The sequence below is a fragment of the Manis pentadactyla genome, chromosome 19 (genome assembly GCF_030020395.1).
Source record: "Manis pentadactyla isolate mManPen7 chromosome 19, mManPen7.hap1, whole genome shotgun sequence".
Taxonomy (NCBI): domain Eukaryota; kingdom Metazoa; phylum Chordata; class Mammalia; order Pholidota; family Manidae; genus Manis; species Manis pentadactyla.
The window spans coordinates 13,967,146-13,990,244 of record NC_080037.1 but is presented as its reverse complement, the minus strand read 5'-3'; the positions used below and the strand labels follow the sequence as shown (position 1 = coordinate 13,990,244).

At 47.7% G+C, this 23,099-nt stretch overlaps 1 protein-coding gene across 1 annotated transcript in view; it reads left to right on the top strand.

Annotated features, from left to right (window-relative positions):
* Positions 1-4,047: 4,047 nt before the first annotated feature.
* Positions 4,048-23,099, top strand: part of MTARC2 (mitochondrial amidoxime reducing component 2) — a 31,320-nt gene continuing 12,268 nt past the window's right edge. Inside the window, exons 1-4 of the mRNA XM_036932281.2 lie at positions 4,048-4,466; positions 8,870-9,043; positions 17,100-17,262; positions 18,241-18,381. Coding sequence (XP_036788176.2) covers positions 4,180-4,466; positions 8,870-9,043; positions 17,100-17,262; positions 18,241-18,381 — 765 coding nt within the window. The 5' untranslated portion in view covers positions 4,048-4,179. The remainder of the gene's footprint in view (positions 4,467-8,869; positions 9,044-17,099; positions 17,263-18,240; positions 18,382-23,099) is intronic.

The following is a 23,099-nucleotide window of genomic DNA, read 5'->3' as shown; positions in this document are numbered from 1 at the left end:
TTGAATGCATCTCCCGTTTACAATTTCTCAGCTCTAATTGGATCACTTTGTAGCTATCCAATATGGATTTTTCTTATTAAATAAGGTTGAGATCTGGTCATTTCATAGATGGTTGGCTCTGTTGCTTCTGGTTTCGTGGCCAGGGTAGTGAGGATGGATTCGTTCAGTGCAGGAGGCACAGGGAAGAGCACATTTGTGCTGAATAACCCCCGGGGGGTTCTTCTCAGAAAGGGGCTGCGGAAGAAGCACCAGGAGTGGCAGAGATTGCTAGAGCATTATCAGGTCCCAATTCTCCTCTTCTTGCGGGGAACAGAGAGACTGGGTTTCCTATCCCCCTGCTTCTTCTCCTGTGCAGCCACAGGACGTAAGCGGGCACAGGCTGCCCACTCTCAAGCTGCTCTTCTCTACAGTCGTGGCCGAGTGGTTGGCTTCTGGCTAGTGGATGTAAACAGAAGGGACGGGCAACACTTCCAGGACCAGCCCGAGATAAACCCTCCCACCAAGAGCCTTGCCCTCTTTCTCCCTTCCCTGGCCAGTTGGAAGGTCCTCCAGGGTTTAGATGAGGGAGAGCAACTCCCCGGAAGGAGCTGGGTCCTTGAACGGCTGCGGGGAAAAGGGCTCCATGGCTGGCCTGCATTGAATGGGAGGCAGATGAGAAATGAACTTAATTTGTGAGATTGTTGAGATTTTGAGGTCGTTATAACATTTTAGCCTTCTTGACTCGTAAGATCTGTCATGTGAGTTGAAGACTGCTTATCATCCCTCTATGATAATCTAATGTATACATCTCCCGGGAGAGCAGTATCATTGAGTGGACCTAATACCTCTATTGGGTGCTGGGGAACCACCTTCCTGAGGAGGGCCTGGCTGGGCAAGGGCTGTATTGGCCTTTTAGACTCTTTTAATTTTTTTTCCTGCTGTCTGGGTCGCTACTCTAATCAACTGAGTTTTATTTAGGAATATCAGTGCCTCTAGGCAGACACTGATCTTATTCATCAGAGATTCTTTTTAAGCAGAAGGTGCCACAAAAATGACAGATTGGGGGCAAAATCAACACACATATGATAACATGGTAATTTTTTTAATGTTCAAAAATCTCTTATAAGGCAATAAGAAAAATATGGGCTAGACAATCTTCCAAAGCAAAAGGGAAAAATAAATAAATGGACAAAAGATTAATAGGTACTCAACCTTCCATCACCTCTCACGAATTTTTTTTAAATTTTTTATTAAGGTATGATTGACATATACTCTTATGAAGGTTTCACATGAAAAAACAATGTGGTTACTACATTCACCCATATTATCAAGTCCCCACCCAAACCCCATTGCAGGCACTGCCCATCAGTGTAGTAAGATGCCACAGATCCACTATGTGCCTTCTCTGTGCTGCCCTGTTTTCCCCTCACCTCTCACAAATTCTGTAAGAAAAAGATGCCAGGGCTGCTATTGTCCACATTACCGATAAGAAATTCCCCTGCCCTTCTGTCTTCACCCCACCCCTGAGCACTGGTGGAATGGCATTCAGGGCAGGCTAGGTGATAGGTGCTGGTGGGTGTGGAGAGCAGAGCCTTGGCATTCACCGTGGCAAAGCTCCACATTTGTTTGGGGGCTGGAGCCCAATGCCAGCCAGCATGGACTTAGGAAATACAGAATTTAGAGCTGACAGCTTCGATCAGTCCTCGTCGTTTTATGGATGGGGAGATGGAAGCACAGAAAAATCAAGTCGCCTGTCCAGATAACTACTTCTTCTCTGATGTCCTACAAACAACTCACCCTCACTGTCCGCAGTATGCTCATCATGTTCCTCCCCTGACTAGCTTCTTCCCCTGAATTCTTTATCTCAGAGGATGGAGCACTACCACCCATACCCAGACAGCTGTGCCAGAGCCGGGAGTCACCCAGGGGCCCCTTCTCTCCTTCAGTGTCCAAGTTCCCCCTGTCACCGCCTCTTGCTGATTCTCTGCTGATTCTCTCTCTCATCCCCATCCCCATTGTGACTGTCCCCTGATTTGGGGTGACTTCAGCCTGAGGCATTTGCCTCCCGTCTAACCATCTTTGTTGTTATTCCTTCCCAGGGCAGCTGGAGTGACCTTTTGACACCCAAGGTGATGGGACCTCCCTGTTACTCAGAATTCCGAGGTGTCTCTGCATTAAGTTGAGAAAAGGTGCATTTTGCCCTGGTCCTGCCCACCTGTCCTGCCCCACCTGCTGCCACCTGCTGCACACAGGGGTGCATTCTAAGAAAGCTGAGCTGCTGGTGATGGCCACATTCTCGCTCCTTCAGTTTCTCTGTGCCCTGCCTGTGCTTCTCCCTTGGACCAGAATCCCATCTTCTCCCTCCTCTCCAAAAACCTTGTTGAGTTCAAGACTCCGCTCAAAAGCTCCTTCCCCTGAAGTCACCACTGTCCTGAGATTTAGCTGCTCTTTTCTCTCTGCTTCCACTCCATCCTGACCACGCCTCCTCTCTGACGCTCTTCTCCCGGTCAGTCTCCAGGGGCTCTGTAAGTTCCTGGAGGTAGCAGGGCAGCTTCTTCTAAACTTTAAACCCCTGGTGCCAATCTGGGGCAAAGTCTGGTGAATGATCAGTAACTGTGTGTTGAAAAGAACATGATTAATCACCCAGACATCTTCCCTGTCTGGGAGCTTGTGTCCCATAAGGAGGGCAGATTACAAGCACCTCCATCTGACAGCAGGTTTTGGCGGAGGGGACGCTCTGACCCTTCTCCAGAATCTGGAGAGAGAAAGGGGATCGGGTGCAAGTTTACACGCAGCTCATTAACAACACTTCTTTGGTGCTTGATAAAGAAACCAAGTCTTGGCCACTGAGCATGATGGGAAAGTGTGGCTACTGAGGAGGCTGATTCCACTGGCCTGGAATTTCAAACAGAGGCTGTTTGGGTTGGAATTCAGGCCAGTTTTGACTTTCACTTTTCACAGGGAACGGCCGAAGGGAGCTTGGGTCCTCCAGCCCCCTTCCCTGCCCCAGCCTTTCCCACCCCCGAGGGCGGCCCTCTTCGTCAGAGGGTAACCAGTCCACATCTGGGAGGTGACCCACTGCTTGCCTCCTTAAATTCTCCTCAAACTGTGCCACAATTTAAAGGGCAACCTTTTGAAAAGTAAACAGATGACTTTAAACTTTGAGTTGTCTGAGAAAATCCACTGTTCACCTAATAATCTAATTGAATGGAGCTGGTAAAGATAAACATAGCCAGACTTCAGTTAAAGCAGTGAAAACAGATTTTATTCACTAACTGCTGACGGTAGGGGAAGGAACTGAGCTCCATTCCCAGTTGGACAGAGGTGACTGGACATTTTAAAGGGAGAATGTGGGAGTGGGATGGGGGCCTAAATGAAAAATGACAAAGGGCCCTCAGGATAAATGTGGTCAGGCCAGTTGTGCCGCCTAGCTGGCATTTATCGATGGACGATTCTCTCCTGCCCCAGAGACTGGGACACAGGCCCCGTCCCTGCTGGTTACAGCTCAACAGGATGGCTGTCAGGTCCTTAAGACATTTCTGATTTGTGGGAGATACATCCACATCTCACAGGGACAAAGGAAGGGGTCATAATTGTGTGCCCTTTATAGTAAATGCTTTACAAAAAGGTCAGGGGCCTAGCCTCCATGTCTACCGGAACAAACAGTGAAATCTGGCCGGGGTGCTTTTTCTCAGGCAGGCATTTTAATGGGCGGGGCAGGGGTCATCCTGCGGATTTGGCCTTATGCTGCAGGAATCCCAGCTGGAATTTGGTCTCAGCGCGGTGGTGTCCAGCGAATGGCCGAAAGTTCTGCAGTTCTCAGAGTCATCGGCCAGCCAAAGTCGTTCCTAAAGGTTTTAAAATCTCCCATTCTGCAACCCCCAGTCCACTTTCGCTGTTGGGGCGGCCGGATCAAGCAGCAAAGTGGGCAGGGTTAGTGGCGAGGGCGGCAGGAGCGCAGTGCCCCGGGCGCGCCCTGCCTCGCCCGCCCCCTCGCCGCGCAGCCTGGCGCCGCCTTCTGGCGCCTCTCCCCCGGCGGAGCGTCCGCCCGCCCCGCGCGGGCCGGAAGGAAGTCGGGGCCGGGGGCCGGGCCGACCGTGGCTCCCCCGGCGCGCCCGGAGCGCCAGAGCCTCCGCGCCGCGCCCCCGGCCCGGTCGTTGCCCGGTCTGCGCACGGGCCCGCGGCCGCGCTCGCTCGGCCATGGGCGCCGCCGGCTCGTGGGCGCTGGGCCGCCTGGGGCTCCCCGCGCCGCGCCTTCCCGCGCAGCCCCGGCCCGCCTGGCTCGTGGTGGCCGCGCTGGCACTGGCCGCCGTGGCGCTGGGCTCGGTCGCCTGGCGCCGCTCGCGGCGCACGCGGCGCAGGCGGCGGCAGCAGGTGGGCACCGTGGCGCAGCTCTGGATCTACCCGGTCAAGTCCTGCAAGGGGGTGCCGGTGAGCGCGGCGGAGTGCACGGCCATGGGGCTGCGCAGCGGCCACCTGCGGGACAGGTACGGCGGGCCGGGCCGGGGGCAGCGCGGGACCTGCCGGGGACGGCGTGGGGTGGGGTGGGGTGGGTGGAACCTGTCCCAGGAAGAACAACGTTTGCCACCTGGGTTTCCTGGGGCTGCTTGTTGATCCTTCAGCTGGGAAGATCAAGTTCAGGTCTGGCCCCAACTTAGAAAAGTCGTAGAGGCAAGCCCTTGGTCTTCCTCTGTAAAAGGATGGGGTCTGACCTGCTTATCTCCAAGGCTCCTGCGAGTTCTAAACTTTCTGATTCTATCTTAATATATAACAACAGTAGAAAAGTAAAAAATGGCACTAGTGGACAGACGGGGTCAGCGCTGGAACCAAGTGTTGTCCAAGGGCACTGGCTTAGGCCTTGCCCGGCCTTGTTCCCCACACACCTCCTGTCCTGGGGAGGGCCTGGGAAGCCCCGAGGTGGGGAGCCCTGACCAGCCCTAGTGAGTACGGAGCAGAGTGAAGTCTTCTGTTGGGGGGTAGACTTGGCGGCAAGTGTAGTATTTGTCGTTCCAGGAATAGTGTGTCCCCTCCGCTCAGAGGCAGAGTGGTCCTCAGTGAAGAATTTTGGTCAAGTCCGTACTCACATAGGACCTGGCACCGGGACATTTCATTCTCTTCCCTCAGAAAAACCAAGGTGCTCTGTCATTTAACCCACCCCAAACGTGAGGCTCTAGACACAGACTTATTGCCAGAATTATGCAGCTGGATGTGGGAAGGCTCCCTTGACAGTGAATGATACCAAACCCTAGAAAGAGTGATTGAGGAAGAAGGGACCCTCTCTCTTTCCTTCCTTGGGACCAGATGCCTTTCTATCTGGCTGAGAAGGTTTAGCTTTGGCCCTGTGTCTTGGGGTAGGGAGGCTTGCAAGGGGGCCAGTCAAGGAACCTTCTAGCAGAGGCTGTGTCCTGTCCCGAGTTCCCTGGAGGACATGTGTCCTCGCTTTTCTCTGAGGACTGCTGCCCTCCTAACAATTGTCGGCTCCCACGGCATCAGAAACCTTCAGCTTGCTTTAGAGAAATGGTGTGTATGCAGACCATGTCACTCATAGGAGTTTTCCATTCTCCTCCGCCTTAGATTTCTAATCCTGAGGAGTTCTTAAAAACTTTAATTTCCTGAGATTCCCATCCCAGACCTATGAAATTAGAAGCATGAAGAATAAGGCCTACTTGTGTAGTGTTTAAATCTCCCCAGGTGATTCCGATGCTATAACTAAAGGATTTTACCTGGGACCACTCAGAAAAAGAGCATCTTTAAAGCTTATTCAAGTATGAAGGATTAGAAAAGCTGTCTTATTGCTGGGAAGACTTCAGGCTGAGTGGTATACAGGACACCCTCCAAAAGCTGCGAGAAGCAAATTCTCATGATGCACATCCAGAGAAAACAGCCTGATGGGACTTTCTTGTTGCTCACTTGAAGACAGATAATTTCACGGAGAGATTTCCAGTTCTTATCTGTGTCTCCTTTGATCATCGGGATGACTGTTGTCTCTCTGAGCCTCGTTTTTTTCATCCGCAAAAGAGGTTGAACTTGATGATCTTTAAGACCCTATCTAATCTAGATTTTATTTATGAAAGGGTAATTGAAACTCGAAAGCAAGCTGGAGGGAGGTGTGCTAAATGATTGCTAGTGTTTCTCAAACCAAGACTAAAGTAACAAAACTCCAAATAGTCTAGAATGCAGGAAAAGGCCTCCTTTATTTAATTCCATGCTGATCCTGAATCTTTGGGACTGTTCTAAGAAGCTGGGATAGTCCTCTGTAAGGGCTCCATGCCTCAAATTTCTAGAGCCATTTTGTCCTTAACATATTTGTGACTGCTTGGCTTGAGCACCCCGAGCTTTGAGCTTGTTTAAAGTCCAGCCAGTGGAATGCTGGCATTGGCTGTCTGGCACAGATGCTGGGAGGGTAGAGCTGCCTTCCTCGACCTTGTAAATAAATCCCTGCTGTCTCCTTAGCCGCCGTCTATGACTTGCTCTCTGAAGCCAGCCGCACTTGTCTTCTGCACAGACTGTTATCTCTTGGAGAAATGCATTCCCTAGGTTTATTGTCCCATGTCATTCCCTCCTGGTTTTGCCTCCTACTGTCTGTAGTGGGATCCTTGTCCCCTGCACCCCCTTTCCAGGCTCAGTCACTCCTGCTTCCCAGGCCAGTTTGTGAGTTTAGGAATGAGATTTTCCAGCTGTCGTGGGCTCTGCTTCCCCACTGCTCTTGGTGACTTGGGGCACTATTGTTCTGGAGAATCTGAGCTCTGGTCTCTGCATTCATCCGCACACCACATCCTCATGTTTTTGTGTAAAATGCAGGTGTTGGCTTTTAGTTTTGCAGACTAGCTTGGGATAACTTAGTCATGAAGAAATCCACACTCCAGATTTATCCTTTCTTTCAGAGCTGGCAGAACTGAGCTAATTATTCCTTTGTGGGGCATGATCTGTGTGCAAGAGGTGAAAAATATCATTACCCCATTAGCAAGGTAATGAGGTTGGTTGGGCTTGTTATGAGGCAGCTTCTTATCCTCTCTGGCTGCCTCTGTGCCATCCTGGTGTTGGACTTCTTGCAAGTTGCCACTGACCTTCTCAGCTGCAGCAGTTCACACAAAACCTCCAGCCACTGCTGCTCACTGTTAACCTCCAGGGGTTAATTCCTGTGTGATGGTATAGCTGACTGGCTGGCACTAAGGTGACAGGGCGAAGGGTGGGAGGTGGATGGGAGATGAGAGTCTCAGCCCAGGGAGGGTCTGACATATGTACCAACTCGGGTGTGACTCCTGTTTGGATGTGTGTCCTGTTGTGTGCAGATTTCAGCAGAAGTCTTGTTAGGGGATGTTGGGGAAGTCCAGGATGTGGGCTTTGGTGGCATTAACCAGAGAGGGTCATCCAGAATGCTGCAGCCATGGATGAGGCTGGAAATAGGGAACAGGGCCCAGCTCTGAGAGAATGGGGGGGGGACACAAAGTAGGCAACACATCCCTGGGTACAGGTGAGTGGGCTAGAAAAGCCTGGGAACCAAAGTCACTTAGAGGGAAAAAGGTGGCCTCCTCAGAGGGGCGGGGACCTGCTCCTGCACAGTATCACCAGCCCTTGGGAAGAGAGTGGCCAAGATCATTCCTAAAATGTCTTTGCACCGTCTCCAGCACCATGGCCATACCTCACAGCAACACACAGGCCAGTGGGCAGGGCACAGGTGGCGGCCAGAGTCTGCTGGCATGGTGACAGGAAGGGACAGTGTACCCAGTGCCCGGACAGGGAAAGGCTGCCCGACTGGGTGGTTCCTGCCAGGGGCAGGGCAGGGCAGAGACTGAGCTGCTGCACCCGGATGTTCGGTGCCCTCATCAGCTTCCATCAGACATTCCCACTTGGCTCCACATATTTTGAAGTGTCTGACTCAGAGGAGCGGCTCCTCGTTCTGGAAGGAGCTGTCCTTTCTCCTTGCTCACATTTGGCAAGCCCCAGCTTCTGGTGGCTGCTCCCCTCGAATGCATGAGTGCTGCAGAGTTCCTCACCATTGCCCCCGTCTGCCAGTGCTGTGCTCTCTCCAAAGCAGAGATGCTGAAACTCATTTCCCTTTGGAGAGGAACACTGTTGTTCTTTAAGTAATCAAATCATTGGTGTGGTGTAACCCCAAATAGGTGCTCTGCTCTAGGTGAAAGCATAGCCCACCTAGCCAGTCAGCTGCCCTTCCCTGTGTTCAGCTCACCCCGCTTTCCCCAAGGATACGAGGTGCAGAGTGTGAAAACCAAGCCTAGACCCGCGGGTTCTCTTGGAGGTAAGCGGAGCTCTTGTCTAGCACACGATGTGCAGGAATCGTCATTCCCTGAGTCAGAATTGTTCACGAAGAGGAAAGGCTGTTAGGGGTTTCCTGATGTGGGATCTGCTCCTACATTGAGTTAAACAGAGTGGACACCAGCTTGCATCCTCTTGGAGACACGAGCACCCCAAGACCTTTGTCTAGGGTTTCAGTACACATGTGGACCAGTGGTTTTGACCAGCCCGATCTTGGTACACAGCAGAAAGATCTGGAAGACATTTCACTTTGACCAGAGGCTCAGTGTTGAACAGGCCTGGGGATGTGTCTGACCAAAGAAAAGTCCCAAAGTGAGCCACACAGTTGCCTCAGCAGGTAAAGAAGGTTCCTAAACCGGCCTCATTTTCCAGGTTTTCATACGTTGGTCAGATGCTCTCTCCCAGGGCTCTTTCTGCCAAACAGGCTCCATTTGGGGCACCAACGTTTGGACATAAGGAATTTTCCAGATCTGGATAACTGTGTAGGTAGGAATCCCTGGGTCCCGAGTGGGGACAGAGGGCGGGTTTTGATGAAACCCTAGAAAGCTAAAGGAGAACTGTTGTGAGGATGGCAGAGGGTTTGCTGAGTGTGTTTTTGTTTGTTTCTTGGCAGGTTTTGGCTGGTGATTAAGGAAGATGGACACATGGTCACTGCCCGGCAGGAGCCGCGCCTCGTGCTGGTGTCCATCACCTGTGAGGATGATCGCCTGATCCTCAGCGCTCCGGGCATGGACCGGCTGGTTTTGCCAAGCAAGCTGCCTGTCTCAAACACGGTCCAGGACTGCAGGTGCTCCGCGTGGGGTCTCTGGGGGCCTGCTTGCACCCGATGTTCCTCCAGACTCCTCCCTGCACTCGGTCTTGTTACAGTTTGTCCAGCAGGCAATAAGATCGGCAAGGAAATATTTAAGAGCAGCATAGTCTGGTTTGGGACCAACCAGTGATCAGATGTGAACGGGTGAGGCGAAGTATTGTTTTCAGGGCAACCTGGGATTTGTTTTAATCAGACACAGTAAGACACTCAGACACCAAATGACTGTCAGGAAGAAAGACATTATTTATACTCACAGATTGCTAGAAGCAGGAGGCAGGTCACATGAAGCTGGGCCGCACTGGAAAGCACCAGAAAGTGCCCACCGGAAAGCTGGGCAGGGGGTTGTGAGCAAGAGCGTTTATTTCGGTTTCTGTAGGAAGGACTGGGCGAGGCAGGGTAAGTGGGTGTAGGATTGGCTAGTTTGAATAATTTCCGTGGCCCTGGGGCAGATAGGCTGACCCTTGTTGTCTGGCACCTGGCCCTGGGTGATGAGGGCAGAAGGATAGTAGCTCAGAGTGGAGAACCCAGCAGAGGAGTTGTTTGGGGTGGGGGCTCTGGGCTGGTTGGCATGCATATGAAAAGCACTCTCCCTGGCCAGTGGTTGACTGTCTCTAGAAATTGGGGGTGGGGTTCCCTCAGCATCAACAAGAACCCAACAAGGTCAAAGCATCAAAAATACAGAAAATTAAAGTTTTGTATTAATACAAGTGTAGAGGGGGCACAAAGGGCCAATCTTTAGGGTTTGTCTCCTTTTATTCAAGTCGGATAGACTTCTATTCAAAGTCGCCAGTCCTCCAGCCAGGCAGACAGGGAGTTAGGGGAGGCTTTGCCAGTCGTATCTCAGGCTTGGGTGATAAGGAAGCTGGAGCGCTTCAAGATGACCCACAGCCTTTGAGGTCTGGGATTGAGACTAAGACCCTCTGGAAGGAGTGGATGTGAGAAATTTCCACCTCCCGCCTAGATACGCCCCAGGCCTGGGCTTCCTGAATCTGTGGGACCCCTGTGGGGCCATCACATTCCAGGGTTGGCAGGGGTCTAGTCCTGTGCTCTCAGGAAGTCCTAGAGGCTTAGACACTTGACAGGGGGGCCCTGCATCCCTGAGCACATTCAGCATGTGGAAACTGGGGTTGTCCAAGGCTCAGCGGGGACCTACAGATTGCTCCCTGTGCCCTAATCTTAATGCTTTCCCAAGCCAAGTGTCTGAGCTGAAAACCTCACTCAGGGCTCCACAATTTCAAAAGCCTGAAGCAATAATTCATTGATTACAGTATTTCAGTTAATTATCTGAGCAAGCTTATGAGTTGGATATCACTAATTCCACTTTACAAATGAGGGAACTAAAACTTAGATCACGATCATGCACATCGGAACTAGGATCTGAACCCATCTAGGATCTGAGCCCTCCCGTCTACTAGGCGTCTGCTCTTAAAGCCTACAGACAGGGAAGGGAAGAACTTTTCTGTAAATTTTTCACAAGATTTTGAGGAAGTAAATTCACTGAAGAGAAAAACTGCAGGTGTCTCAGTTTAACTGGAGGATATTCAAAGCACATGCATAGTGGCTTAGTTCAGATGTGTTGAGTGACAGATATGGATGTGGCCTGGCAGACTCACTTTGTCATGGACACTAAGCAAGTTTTCCCTTCAAGGCTGTTTACTTTGCTAAACAGGAAGACACAAACCCTCCTGGACAGAGGGGAGGACCCTGTAGGGGGTTTGATCCAGGTCTGGGAAAGCCACCCGAGTGAAAGCCATTCTTTTATAATTCTGTTCTGCACATCAGTTGTATTTCTGGATGAGGTGGGATAAGAAAACCCTAGGATTTGGAGAAACCAGCTACTGGGAGCTGTGTTTTTTAATTAAGACAGAGAAGGAGGGAGTGTGACCAGCATGCTACCTGCTCCAGCGAGGCAGACATTCTGTACCCAGTGGGGCTGTATTTACAAGCCATTTTTAATGGATTCGTTGTCATGAGAACTGCTAAAAACTGAAGAAATGATAGAAAATAGATGGTAAGTGCCAAACCACAGCCAGCTCATTGGAGCCTAAATAAAATAAAGTAAACCAACAACCTCAAGTTGGAAAAAAGTAAAGGAAATCCCTTAGCACAGCCATGTAGACAAGGATTTTATTTCATGGATTTTTTTTCTTTTTTTTAACTTTAACTGTTAGTTTCAGCTCCAGCTTTCCCCATTTACCCTGTGTGGCATTATATTTTTGAGAGTAACATAGACCAGGAGGCTTCTTAATTATCACAGATTAATGAGTGATTATTGTATAAAAAGGCCAAGCTTATGTTTTAAAGTGGGAGGAAGGAAGAAATGACTTCAAACCTGCATGGTCCAAAGTAAGTTTTATTCCTTTTAATTGAAATAATGGTCCCTTTTGGAAAAGAAGAAATTCCTCCAGCTCAGTTTCATTGGGTCACAGACTATATTGACTACTGATAACATTATGCAATTAAATACATGATTGCATATAATATTATATGTAAGTTATAAAACATAGTAAGGAAGCAAACACCTCCACCATGGTGCACAATTTAGGAAATACAGCAGGAAGAGAAATACTGCAGGTGCCTTCCTCATATCCCATCCCTCAGAGGTAACTAGTCTCCTGAATTTCCTTTTATTCCCCACTTCTTCTGCAATTAACTAGCCTTTCTCCATAGGTATGTGTTCTTAAATAATATATGGTTCGATTTTGCCTAGTTTTAAAGTTCATCAAAATGTGCCATATGCATTCTTCTGCAATTTCCTTTTCTCCTCATCTTATTTCCAAGATTCATCTGTCTGTGTCTTGTATTTGATAGCTGTAGTTCCCTTTTTTCACTGCTGTGTAGTTTCCAGTGTGTGTATCAGCTGCAGTTTACTTATTCACTCTTTTCTGCACGCTCCTATAAATTGTTAGCAGTTTTTTTACAACATAAACAATGTTCAATGAACATATTGGTACGTGTCTTTAATTCTCTAAGGCATGGGAACTTGGAGGTAGAATCACTGAATCATTGGGTATGTTAATTTTTATAAGAAAATGTCCGATTGTTTCACAAAATTGTACCGATTTATACTTCATCGGAGTAAGGGTCCATTGTCTGGGATCTTCAGTAGCTAGGTTTATTTAGTCCCCATCATCTAGATTTTCTTACACTTTAAATTCTGTCAGTATCTTTCAAGAGTCAGGTGGTAGTTCTTTGTGGTTTTAATTTGAAATTCTTTGATTTCCAATGAGGTTAAATATTCTTTTCTGTATGATTATTAGTTCCTTATGTTTCCAGTCCATGAAATTATTTTTCATATTTTATGCCCAAGTTTTCCCTTTCTGGCAGGTAGTTATTCTTTATATTGGCTTTTTACAAATCATTAGTCAGGTATATGAGATGCAGATTTCCCACTTTGCAGTTTATCTTTTATCTTTTTAATGGAATCTTCTGATAGTCATTCTTAATTTTACTATATTCAGGTTAGTCTTTCTTTTCAAATCATCACTTTCTTTGTGTCTTAAGAAGTATCTTTGGCTTTGGAGTTACACAGATATTCTCCTAATATTCTTTTTCTAAAACCATTAAAACTTTAACTTTTCCATGTATTATCTGGAGTTTATTTTTGTAAATGGTTTGAAGTGGCAATTGGATATGACTTTTTATAGAGATTATCACTTGTACCAGCACTTTATTGAATAATTCATGTGTTTCCCACCTCCTTAAAATGCCACCTCCATTGTCTATCTAGATGCTTAAGCATATCTGTCTGTTTCCGAGCTCTTACTCGGTTGCACTGGTCTATCCATTCCTGACCGTACACTACACTGCCTTAGTGACTTTAACTTTGTATGTTGATATCTAGTAGGAAAAGTTTCCCCATGAATTTATTCTTCAAAATTGTCTTGACTACTGCCTTCACTCTTCCATAAATTTAAAAATCAGCGTGCCAACACCGTGTAAAACCCTTTTGGAATTTTAATTGGAATTGCAATGGATCTGTGGCTTGATTTGGAGAAAATGGAAATGAATATATATATATTCATATGTCATATATGATATTTGGAAGGGTTTCTGCTTCATGCCAGGCACTTAAACACTAAATAAATCTTAGCTTTTAAATAGCTATTATTATCTTTACAGAACTTCTCTACCCATGAATGTGATACCTTTCCACCACTAATGTCTTATTTTACTTCTTTAATAAAGTTTCATAATTTTCTCTATAATGGAATTGTGCAACTTTTGTTAGATTTAGTCCTAGATGTCTTATCTGTCTGTTCTTATTTTAAATGACAATTTAAGAAACTTAATTGTCTAATATCCGTAGTGTTGCCAGGCAGCTGCGTCTGGGAGGTCTCTCCCTGCGCACCAGGTGTAACCTCAACCTGGACGGGGGAGGGTTCTTCACTCTGAAGGGGAAAGAATTCTTGAGCAGGTTGGAAGAGTGTAGAAAAGGAAGGAATTCATTAGAACCGAGAGAAGAAATGAATGACAGTGACCTTGCAGGCAGCTGAGAGCAGGAAACTGGAGAGGTGCAGAGGGAAAGTTTGCTAACCATTTTCTTGGCATAGGGCAGATTCCCTTGCCATCTCTTAAAGCCAGGGTCACTTGGTGCCCCGTGTCTGCTTGGATCTGCACTGCGTGGCGACTAGCACCTACCACCCCAGGTTGGGGAGCCTCAGAGCACGGGATGAAGTGAGATTGTGTTCTGAGAACTTCCCAAAGAAAGGAGATTTTCAGGCAGCCTCCTACAGCTGCAGTTCTGTCTGGGTCACCGAGGTGACAGGAACTCGCACGTCCAAATCTGAGCTCTCAGCAGCCCCTCCCTACCTATCAGGGGTAAAATGGAGACTTGGAAATAGAATGAAATAGCAAAAAGACAAAATGCAGTAAGTTGAGCAGTGAGAAAACTTTCTTTAAAGGTACACATTTAAAGAGAGAAAAAGTTCAGGTATCCTCAGAGAGGAGGCATGCTAAAAGGCTGAGGGTTCCCTCTTTAAAGAATTTTTCAAAGGGCTGGGGGTATAGACTTGTAAAATAGTCTCAAAATGCCTATTTCCAGTGAGAGACATTAAATCTCTTCTCTTCTATTATCAGTCCTCCAGTAATTCTGCAAAATTAACTTAACACAAGAAATTGGCCAGTTCTTCTCCAGGCTGGCAGCGTCCCTCTCAGAACATATCAATCAAGACCACCTGCCCTGCCCCCAAAGTGGTTGAGTTTTCTGTTTGCTAAAGAACATGTTAGGAATCTTACTTCCTAACTTCCTAACTTCCTGGTTTTTAAAATGGAATTTTAGCTTTAAGATGGAATCCTTCCTGTTCTTACTGTACTGTTTATATCTCAGAATTTTTCATCATAGGCAGGGAAAGTTAACCATGATGCTTGTCCCAGGTCCCTGCCACACATCAAGTAGTATTTATTCTAATTATTGACAGAACCCTCCAGTAAAACTGGATTTTCTTTGTAAAATTCCATTGAAGTTTTTATGTCTCCTTAAGTATTTTGTAGTAGATTATTTTGCTTTGCTAATTAGTAGATTGCTAAGTAACAAAGTTCTATTAGACTCACACAGGGAGGTTCAGTGTTTTCTCTTGGATGTTGATGATGGCACATTTTGTGTCAAAATATGGAAAAAGGGGATTTGCATAACATTTTCAAAGAATTGAGGAAGATGGAATGACCAAGGGATAGACACAGTCTGCTGCGGGGATGGGAGAGAGCAAGGGTCAGCCGAGGGGCAACTGTCGGGAGCAGGAAGGTGCTGGATAATTATCTTACCCATGGGGTGCTTTCTGATTTTCAGAGTGCCAGCATTCCGCTCACCTGGTGGGTGGGAGCTGAGGGGCAGAAGTGTGTGCACTTACCTACGAGTGCTGTCTGAAGGGGTCGTGGCAAGTGCCCGTCCCAGGAGCAGATGCCCAAGGAACTGATGAACCGTGGGTTCAGATGTCTTTGGAATAGTAACCTGGTTTGTTGAGGAGGGTTTTCGGGGATAGGCTGAAGGCCAGGGGGACCATGAGAAGGCTTGGGGACCAAGCCAAAACTTAATCAGAGGCCAAACAGTGGCTCCATGAAGGGGGTGTTAAGAGAAGGAAAAGGCCTGAGAAGTGTTAGAACAGCATCCTGGAGGGACAGGCTGTCAGAGAGCAAGGTGTGTCTACCTCAGACCAGGGTTGTGGGCCTGAGGGAGCACGGGGCTTCATCCAGTACTGAGCACCTCTTACGTCCACACTGGCTTCCCTCACCTACGTCACCTTGCCAGTCTTCATGCGGGGGTGAGTGTTCACACGGGGAGGTGCAGGCACCTCCCGTGGTATAATACAAGGGCAGAGGACGCTTTAAGGGGACCAGTGTCCAAATCTTCCAGCCCCATAGGTTCTCTTTCCTAACAGTGATCCGAGTCACATCTACACTGGGCATGTTCTCTCCCATCCCACCTTTTTTTACAGATGAAAGGCTTGCCCACCCCATGTCTTACTAGGGAGAATTGCCCTGGGAGGGAAAAATCTAAACAATGAAAAATGCAACATAAACAATGAAAAATATTGGTGACAATAGAGAGAATGACTCCAGTGGTAGGGTAAACTCATTCTACAAGTTGGTGGCTCTGGGTCTTGCTAACCCTAAAGTGAAGGAAACACCCTAATCAAATTGTTGTTGATAAATTCATTTAAAATACTTTTTGATGAATGATTGCTATGTGGCAAATACTGCAGCTGGGTTCAAAGAACAATGAAATTACTATAACTCAACTTCTTCCCTTCCCATCAATTTATTTATGTGAAAAAGTTTCTTAAGGCTTATTAAAAAAAAGGAATAAAATTGATGCTGGACTTTGTCTTATTCAGCAATAGGTAAAATTCATGCACAGATACATGCATGTGCTAAAGGATTCCTTAAAGAATTTAATTTCCAAAAAGGATTTACTTTTGATGGTAATTATCAAATTTTATAATTTTGTTGTGTCCCTTGTGCACAGTAAAAATTATAATGATAACTCAGTCCTGCAAAATTTCTTCACATATGGAGTCTTCAAAAACAAAGAAATGGTGATTGGTTAAAATGTGATCAATAACCACAAAAATATGTTAAGGTAAAATTATGTAAGAAATAGAATGTACATATGAGTTCAAGAATAAAAAGGAGAATATTAAAATGCAGACCATGAAAGAAGACCTTAATTATGTATTTTAAAATTTTTCCAGGGGTGTGTATCAACCATCATGGCATTTAGGTTCCATGCATACTTTTAAAAGCACAATTTCTTATTTTATCTTAGTATAATTTTTTATATTTGTAACAATAATATATTTAATCAAATTCACAGTAACTTTATTTTAAATGTTTATATTTAATATTCAGTGGAAATTATATCTTTCACAACAAATTAAACTCATGGTGAAAATGTTTACATGGTGACGTATAATTCCATGAGGGATACATTGCTTTTAAAAAATATTTTGGGGAACTCCAGCGAAAAACCCTGGAAGACCACTGTGTTATCTTATGGAATCAGTGCCTACAATGTGGGGCAAGCACTAAATTATTACGTCTAAGTTACTACTGGAGACAGAACGTCAGAGGAATTCAGTGATTTGCAAAGGTCGCGGAGTCAGGAGTGGCAGAGTTCCGATCTGAACCAGGTCTGCTGGGCTCCAAGCTCAGCATGCAGCTATCACATGGAAGCCCCTCTCCCTTCCTAGAAGTACCCTAAATCCTTGGTACTCAACGTGTGGTCCACGGACCAGTAGCTTGGCATCCCATGGCTTGTTAGGAATGCAGAATCTCAGGCACCAAACAGACCTACTGAACCAGACTCTGCATTTTAACAAAGTCGCAGGTGATTTGCAGGCAGTTAGGGTTTGAGAAGCTTTTCCCTGGAGCATATGCAGCTCCCCATCCTGGGGCCTCTGCCCAGCTTTGTCCCAGGGATCGCTGGCCCTCTGGATAGTCAGGTCCCAGCGGTCCAGCTGTTCCATGTCTGACACCACTGCTCAGTGTGTTGAGGCAAGAAAGTAACCCTGGTGCTGTCTTGTGATGCTTCCAGGTTATTTGGTCTTGACATAAAGGGCAGGGACTGCGGTGATGAGGCGGCTCAGTGGTTCACCGACTTCCTGAAATCAGAAGCTTTCAGGGTGGTTCAGTTTGAAAAGGACATGGAGGGAAGACCATCAAGGGAGATTCTGCCGCCCTTCGTGCAGAATTACCAGGTGAGTTACATTGGTGCCCTTCACTTCCGCCTGTGACCTTCTCGTTCTGGCTCCCTCTGGCCCACAGGGGGCCTCTCTCAGGGCCCTTGTAGCAAAGTGCAGTAATACCCCAGGTGAGTGGTCCTGGGCAGGGATTGGGGATGAGAGGGAAGTGGACAGAGAGCCTGGGATCGATTATAGGAGATGCTGTGAAGGGAGAATCAGGAAGACTCCCAGGGAGGTGGGGATTCAAGAGAAAACAGGCTGGGGAGGTGAAAAGTGAGAGGTGTGGCTGGGGCTTAACCCAGGTTTCCTCAAATGACGGAAACATATCTTCTCCATGGGCTCCCTTCCAGTCCGCGTGTTTGGGCTATTTCAGGCGCCAGGAAGGCACCTCCTCCCTCCGTGCCAGCCACGGCCCAAAGACCAAAGCCTTTGCCCTGCGGTGAGATGGGGGTCAGAATGCATGCACCCCAGGGAGCCTCTGCCCGTCTCTGTGAACTACAGGCTCCTTGAACTTGGGCCTTACCTGCTGTGTTGGCTGCTGTTTCCCCACCCAGAACATGCCTGGTGCAGAGTGGGGACTTAGTACATGCATGCTGAGTGCCGCAGAGCGGCTGACAGACATGATGGCTCGAGTAGCTGGTTGCCAGCAGCCGCTTCCCCAGTTTGAGGGGATGATGTGGGAAGGCGGTGCCTGCTGGCCGCTGGTGGGGGGGGAACAGGAAAGCTGAGGCCAGGGAGGTCACGCTGGCTCTGAGCCCTGGCTGCGGCCTTCAGCGTGTGGACGGAGCTCCACCTGAGGCCCAGTGGGCAGGACCCATGCTTCAGAGCTGATGTGAACCTTCCCAGGCCCGTGGTGTCATCTCTCCTTCCTGAACCTGACCACCGCTGCCCCTTCTGCACTCGGGTAGTTTGCTTTGGGATTTTGCTTAGCTTTGCAGTTGGTCTAAGAGTTTCACAGGGCAGCGAGGCCTGACCTTGCTGTGTTCGGCACAGGTGGCCTACCCGGACTGCAGCCCGGTCATGGTGCTCTCAGAAGCCTCCCTGGCAGATCTGAATACCAGGCTGGAGAAGAAAGTGAAGATGGACCATTTCAGGCCAAATATCGTGGTGACTGGCTGCGAGGCTTTTGAGGAGGTAAGCGGCTCGCTGCTTTGTGCATGGTGCTCAGGCGTGCAGCTCCGGGCACCAACTGAACTGCCATCTCCCTTAGCCAGTGCCAGCTCCCTCCGTCCAGAGTTGGCAGCAGGGCCGACTGTCCTTCCCTGAAAGTCACCTTCACCTTGTGGAGTTGGTCACTTATTGCTGCTCTCCTGTCAACTCGCTGGCCTCAGGGGGGCACTGCTGACCCTTCAATGCTCGGAGCCCCAAAGTAGGCAGTCAAACTGCAGCAAGTGTGCGAGTAAGCTAGAATGTATCATCATCACTCAGAGATACCTAAAGGGAAATGAGAAGAAGAGACCAGCCATCTCTCCCTTTCCTGTACCACCCAGGAGTGCTCAGAGGTCTGAGACTCCTAAGAGCCCCAGACCCCAAGGCAGAGGCCAAAGGGATGCAGGAGACCTGCCTGTGACCAGGGCCCTGGAGACACTCCATGACAAGGCCTGAGTTCTCCCAGAGGACTCATGTGCTCTCTCCTGCGGCTGACCCCAGAAATTTCCACTCTCCAGAAACCCTTGCAGCCCTTCAGGGGCAACTATATCAGAACGCAGTTGTAACCTGCGAACTGTACATGAAATACAGACAGCTGGGGGTTGCTTTGTAATAAGAGACATCAGCAATGATATTAAACATTGGGGGTGGGCTAAGCTTGATGAGCCCTGGAAGTAACTACCCCATTTATTGGGCTTTTCCTGTGCCAGGTACTGAACCAATGAACCAATGAACCCCAATGAACAAATTACTTTATTTGATCCTCATGACCACCCTGTGATGTCTGTGTAATTGTCGCCTTTTAGTAACAGAACTGAAGCTTGGAGATGTTACGCCACTTGTTAGGCGAGTGAGTCGTGTCTGGTATGACCGCTCAATACCTGCGTGTCCAGCTTCTGGGGTGTTAAGGTCATGGGCCAATTTAGAGATCCCAGGTGGCTGATTCTGAGGGCTGAGGAAGCTCCTGAGCACCTCCCCAGTTCTTCCCTCCCTTGGGTGACCACATTTCCTTGTGTGAGGGGAATGTGTGTCCCTGTATGCTGTAAGCATTGTACTTTGGGCCAAACCTTAGACTGAGCCCAGTATACATCCTTGTGCATGTGGGCACTTCATATTATTTGATAATTAATAAAATAGCAATATATTCAGAAGTCCACTTGATGTTATCCTGTCATTTATTACCTATTTTCTTAAATTACTCTTTACATTTGTTCAGAATGATTTTTAATCGATCGTCTCTGATGGGCCAGGCACTGTATCGAGGAGGATACAGAGATGAAAAGATACAGAGCCTGCCCATCCACGGGAGTCACACGGCTGCTATATTTAAGAAAGATGGTGTTTGTTCATAGTCTTACTGAGGACTGTGGCCCACAGCAGCCCATTGGGATGCTCTGATAAACTGCTGTAAAGCCCCTTGGGTTGGAGACATCCTAAATATGTCCTGCAGCAGGGGATACCTGCAGAAAAGAGGTTACATTTATCAATGCATCAAGCAGTATGGCCTGAATGCATCTAGTGAGTGGCCTGAAGGATCGTACTGTACACATTCCAATGCTATCAGTGTGTGAGAGGAGGCAGAATAAGGGTCTCCTTAAGTGGTGACCTTGTCTTCCTTTGGGCATGGAGAGGGCCTATGTGACATTATCTTATCCATGCTGAGCAGAAAATTCCTGACTGACGGCATTTCTGGGAGAGGTTGGAACTCCAGTTAGGTTAGGTATGAACCCCGGTTTGGTAACTTGGCCTAGCAGAGATGGCCCCATGCTGAGCCTGTGCCTTTCTTTCTAACATACCCTTCAGATTTCCTGATATGAGGGGAATGGCTGGGAGTCCATGGCAACCCCGCATGATTAATGCACGTACTTAGCTGGTGCCAAGGGTGCTTAGGAGTAGAAATGCCTAAATCTTCTTGGAGCCTCCAGATTTGGTGGGACCTGAAGAGGGGGGTCAGCAGCCATGTGTGCAGCTGTGTGTGTCGTGTGTGACGGCATTGGTGAGTGAGGGTCAATGTGAGCAACAGAGGCAGCTGGCTGGAAGGCCTAGACGCGCGAGCCTTGACATTAAGGTCTGCCTGGGAGCATTTCAGAATTACGGGTGCCCTAGGGGTAAAGGGGCAGGGGCAGGAGGAGGCTGGGCTTGGAACTGGCTGGAGGCCACCGTGCCAAGGAGTTTGGATTTTATATCGTGGATATTGAGGAGCTGGTAATGCCTTTGAACAAGGAAGTATGATGATTTGCATTCATCCAGCAGATAATACTGATGCCCACCGTGCTCCAGGCACAACATTCCCCTGGCAGCTCTCTGGAATGTGCACGGAAAGGTAGGGCATCGAGCAGAAATCCCAGGACCACGCTTAATCACCAGGGGGGCTCTGAAAAACTGCAGATTAGCAGACCTAACCTGAAACCTGTGCCCACTGAAATCAACCCCACTGCTGTGTTTCAAGAAAAGTGTATTCTGCATCTTACGTGACCCGGAAGTCAGCGTATCAGTGTGTTAAACTGCTCCAAAGCTCTTTGTTTGGGAACATACTTTTTTACAACGGGGTGGTTGCAGGGAAGAGGTTATGTGAATCAATACATCAGAGTAATGTCTTCAGGACAGACAGTGAATATTCTGATGCCGTCTGTGTATAGGAGGAAGCGATGACTAGGATTGCTAATTATTTTACTAGGCACACAAGAGCCGGACCTCTTTATCTTCTGAGCATGCCAGGCTGTTTTTTTCTGTAGTGGTGAGGGGCTGTGAGTCTCAGGACCCAGGCAGGAATGGCTGCAGGTGTCTGCGACGACGCACAGCAGGGGCCGACCTGGCTGACTTGCAGCCTGTGTTTGCACAGCTGTTGGCCTGTGGGACCATCGCAGGGATGGTCATTTTATTTTACACTTACATAGGAATCATTTTGCCTGTGACCCTACGTTGGCAGCACTGTTACAGAAGGGGCAGGAGAGGAAGTGGCTGACGTTCTCCAACCATCAGCTCCTTAAGGGAAGAGACTCGATTTTTCTCTCCAGATTTGGTGGGACCTCAACTTTGTACTGTCTGGGGAGTCTCTTTAAGAAAATAACAAGCAAAATTGGGTGCAGGACCTCAAAAGGGTCCAGGGTTAAGTGAGGGGTCTGAGGCTTATTAGCTTCCCAGCAAACGCACCCACTCCCCTGTTGTACTTTCCGTGGAGCGCATGTACGTGTGGAGTCATTACACTCTTGTTAAACACAGATCGAAATTACTGCTTAGTGTTAATAATGCAAGTCACCAAAGATTGAATTAGAAATTGGTCGAAGAAGCAAAAACTCTTTCATGCAAATCCTGTATTTGGCGTGTTACGGGCTGAGTTTGTTCTCTTCCGTTACTGTCCGCGCCACAACAAAGAACTGAACAGCAGAGACCCAGTAGCAAAGCAGAGGAAACTTGTACTTGAATACACTCCAACGGCGGAGTGGGCCAGACTCAACGTAGACAGAAGCCCTGAACTTTTGGTGGAGGGTCTGTTTATCACCACCTACTGGGAGACACGTCTTTTGATTGACAGGGTGAGGTCATTTGATTGACAGCTCTAGTTGCACACCCATTGCTCTTGGTGCGCATGGCTCAAACTACGTACAGAAAAGCCCATGTGGGGGAGCAAAAGCTATTTTATTTTAGTGAGATTGTGAGAAGGTGTGGTTTGGGCAGTTCCTAGTTCCGTTCAAATTATCCCTCGTTGGGACCTTGTTGGGACGGGCGGTGGGCAGGAAGTTCTCTCCTGCAAAGCCTTTGTTGTCCTCACGTGGAACCCCCAGCTGGGCCGTTGGGACAGGTTTTTCTTAAAACGGTCTGTTCTCTATCCCTTCCCTGATGCTTCAATTTTGCTACCACCTAACAGATCCATTATTATTTGAGAAACTTTCTTCTAGGGAGTACGGTTTTTCTTGATTTGTCTCCATTGAAGACGTTAATTTTGGCTTCAGATGTTGAGCAAGGGGAGTAAGAAGAAAAGATACGCTTATTCCTGGCTAAAGGGTTTTTCTTCCCTGTAAACTGAACCTAAGTAAGGCTCATGCAAGGGGAATCCTGCTCTCCCAGGCAATTTGAGTGGGTGGAGTCTTTTTTTTTTTAAATAAAACAAATATTAAGTGACCTTGTGCTCCCAAGGCCATTTGTCTTATTCCTGCATTGTGATGGGCTTCCTGAAATAGTAGTGAGATAGAATGCTCTTATTTTTCTAGAAGAGTCCCCTGCTTATGTATATGAAAAAAATTTTTACTATAAAATGATACTAATGTTGCTGATTTATTCTCCTTTAAATTAGGGAGCCCATTAGTTAACGGCCTGGTGCATTAACCTGTCTACTGGGCACTGCCATACAATCTAAAACCCTTTCAGTTAGTGGACCTTTGTTAAATATTAATGTAAAATGATAATGCACTAAATATTTAATAGACCAACTAATAATGAAAAATAGCAAATCTAAGCATGCTGCAAAATTTCAGGTCATTATTTATTGCAAAAATATAGTGCAATAGGAGAATGTACTGGGCAACATTTACTGTTTTTCCATGTAACTCAGAATATTAAGCAAATTTTAAAAGGTGCATTTCCTTGGACCTGTGTGATGTGTTCGTAGTTCTGAAAGTACATTACAGTGAAGTGTAAAAATAATAAAATGGACCAGTGCTGCTTCTCTGTCGTTGACCTTTGGGGGTCAAGTCAGTGTTTCC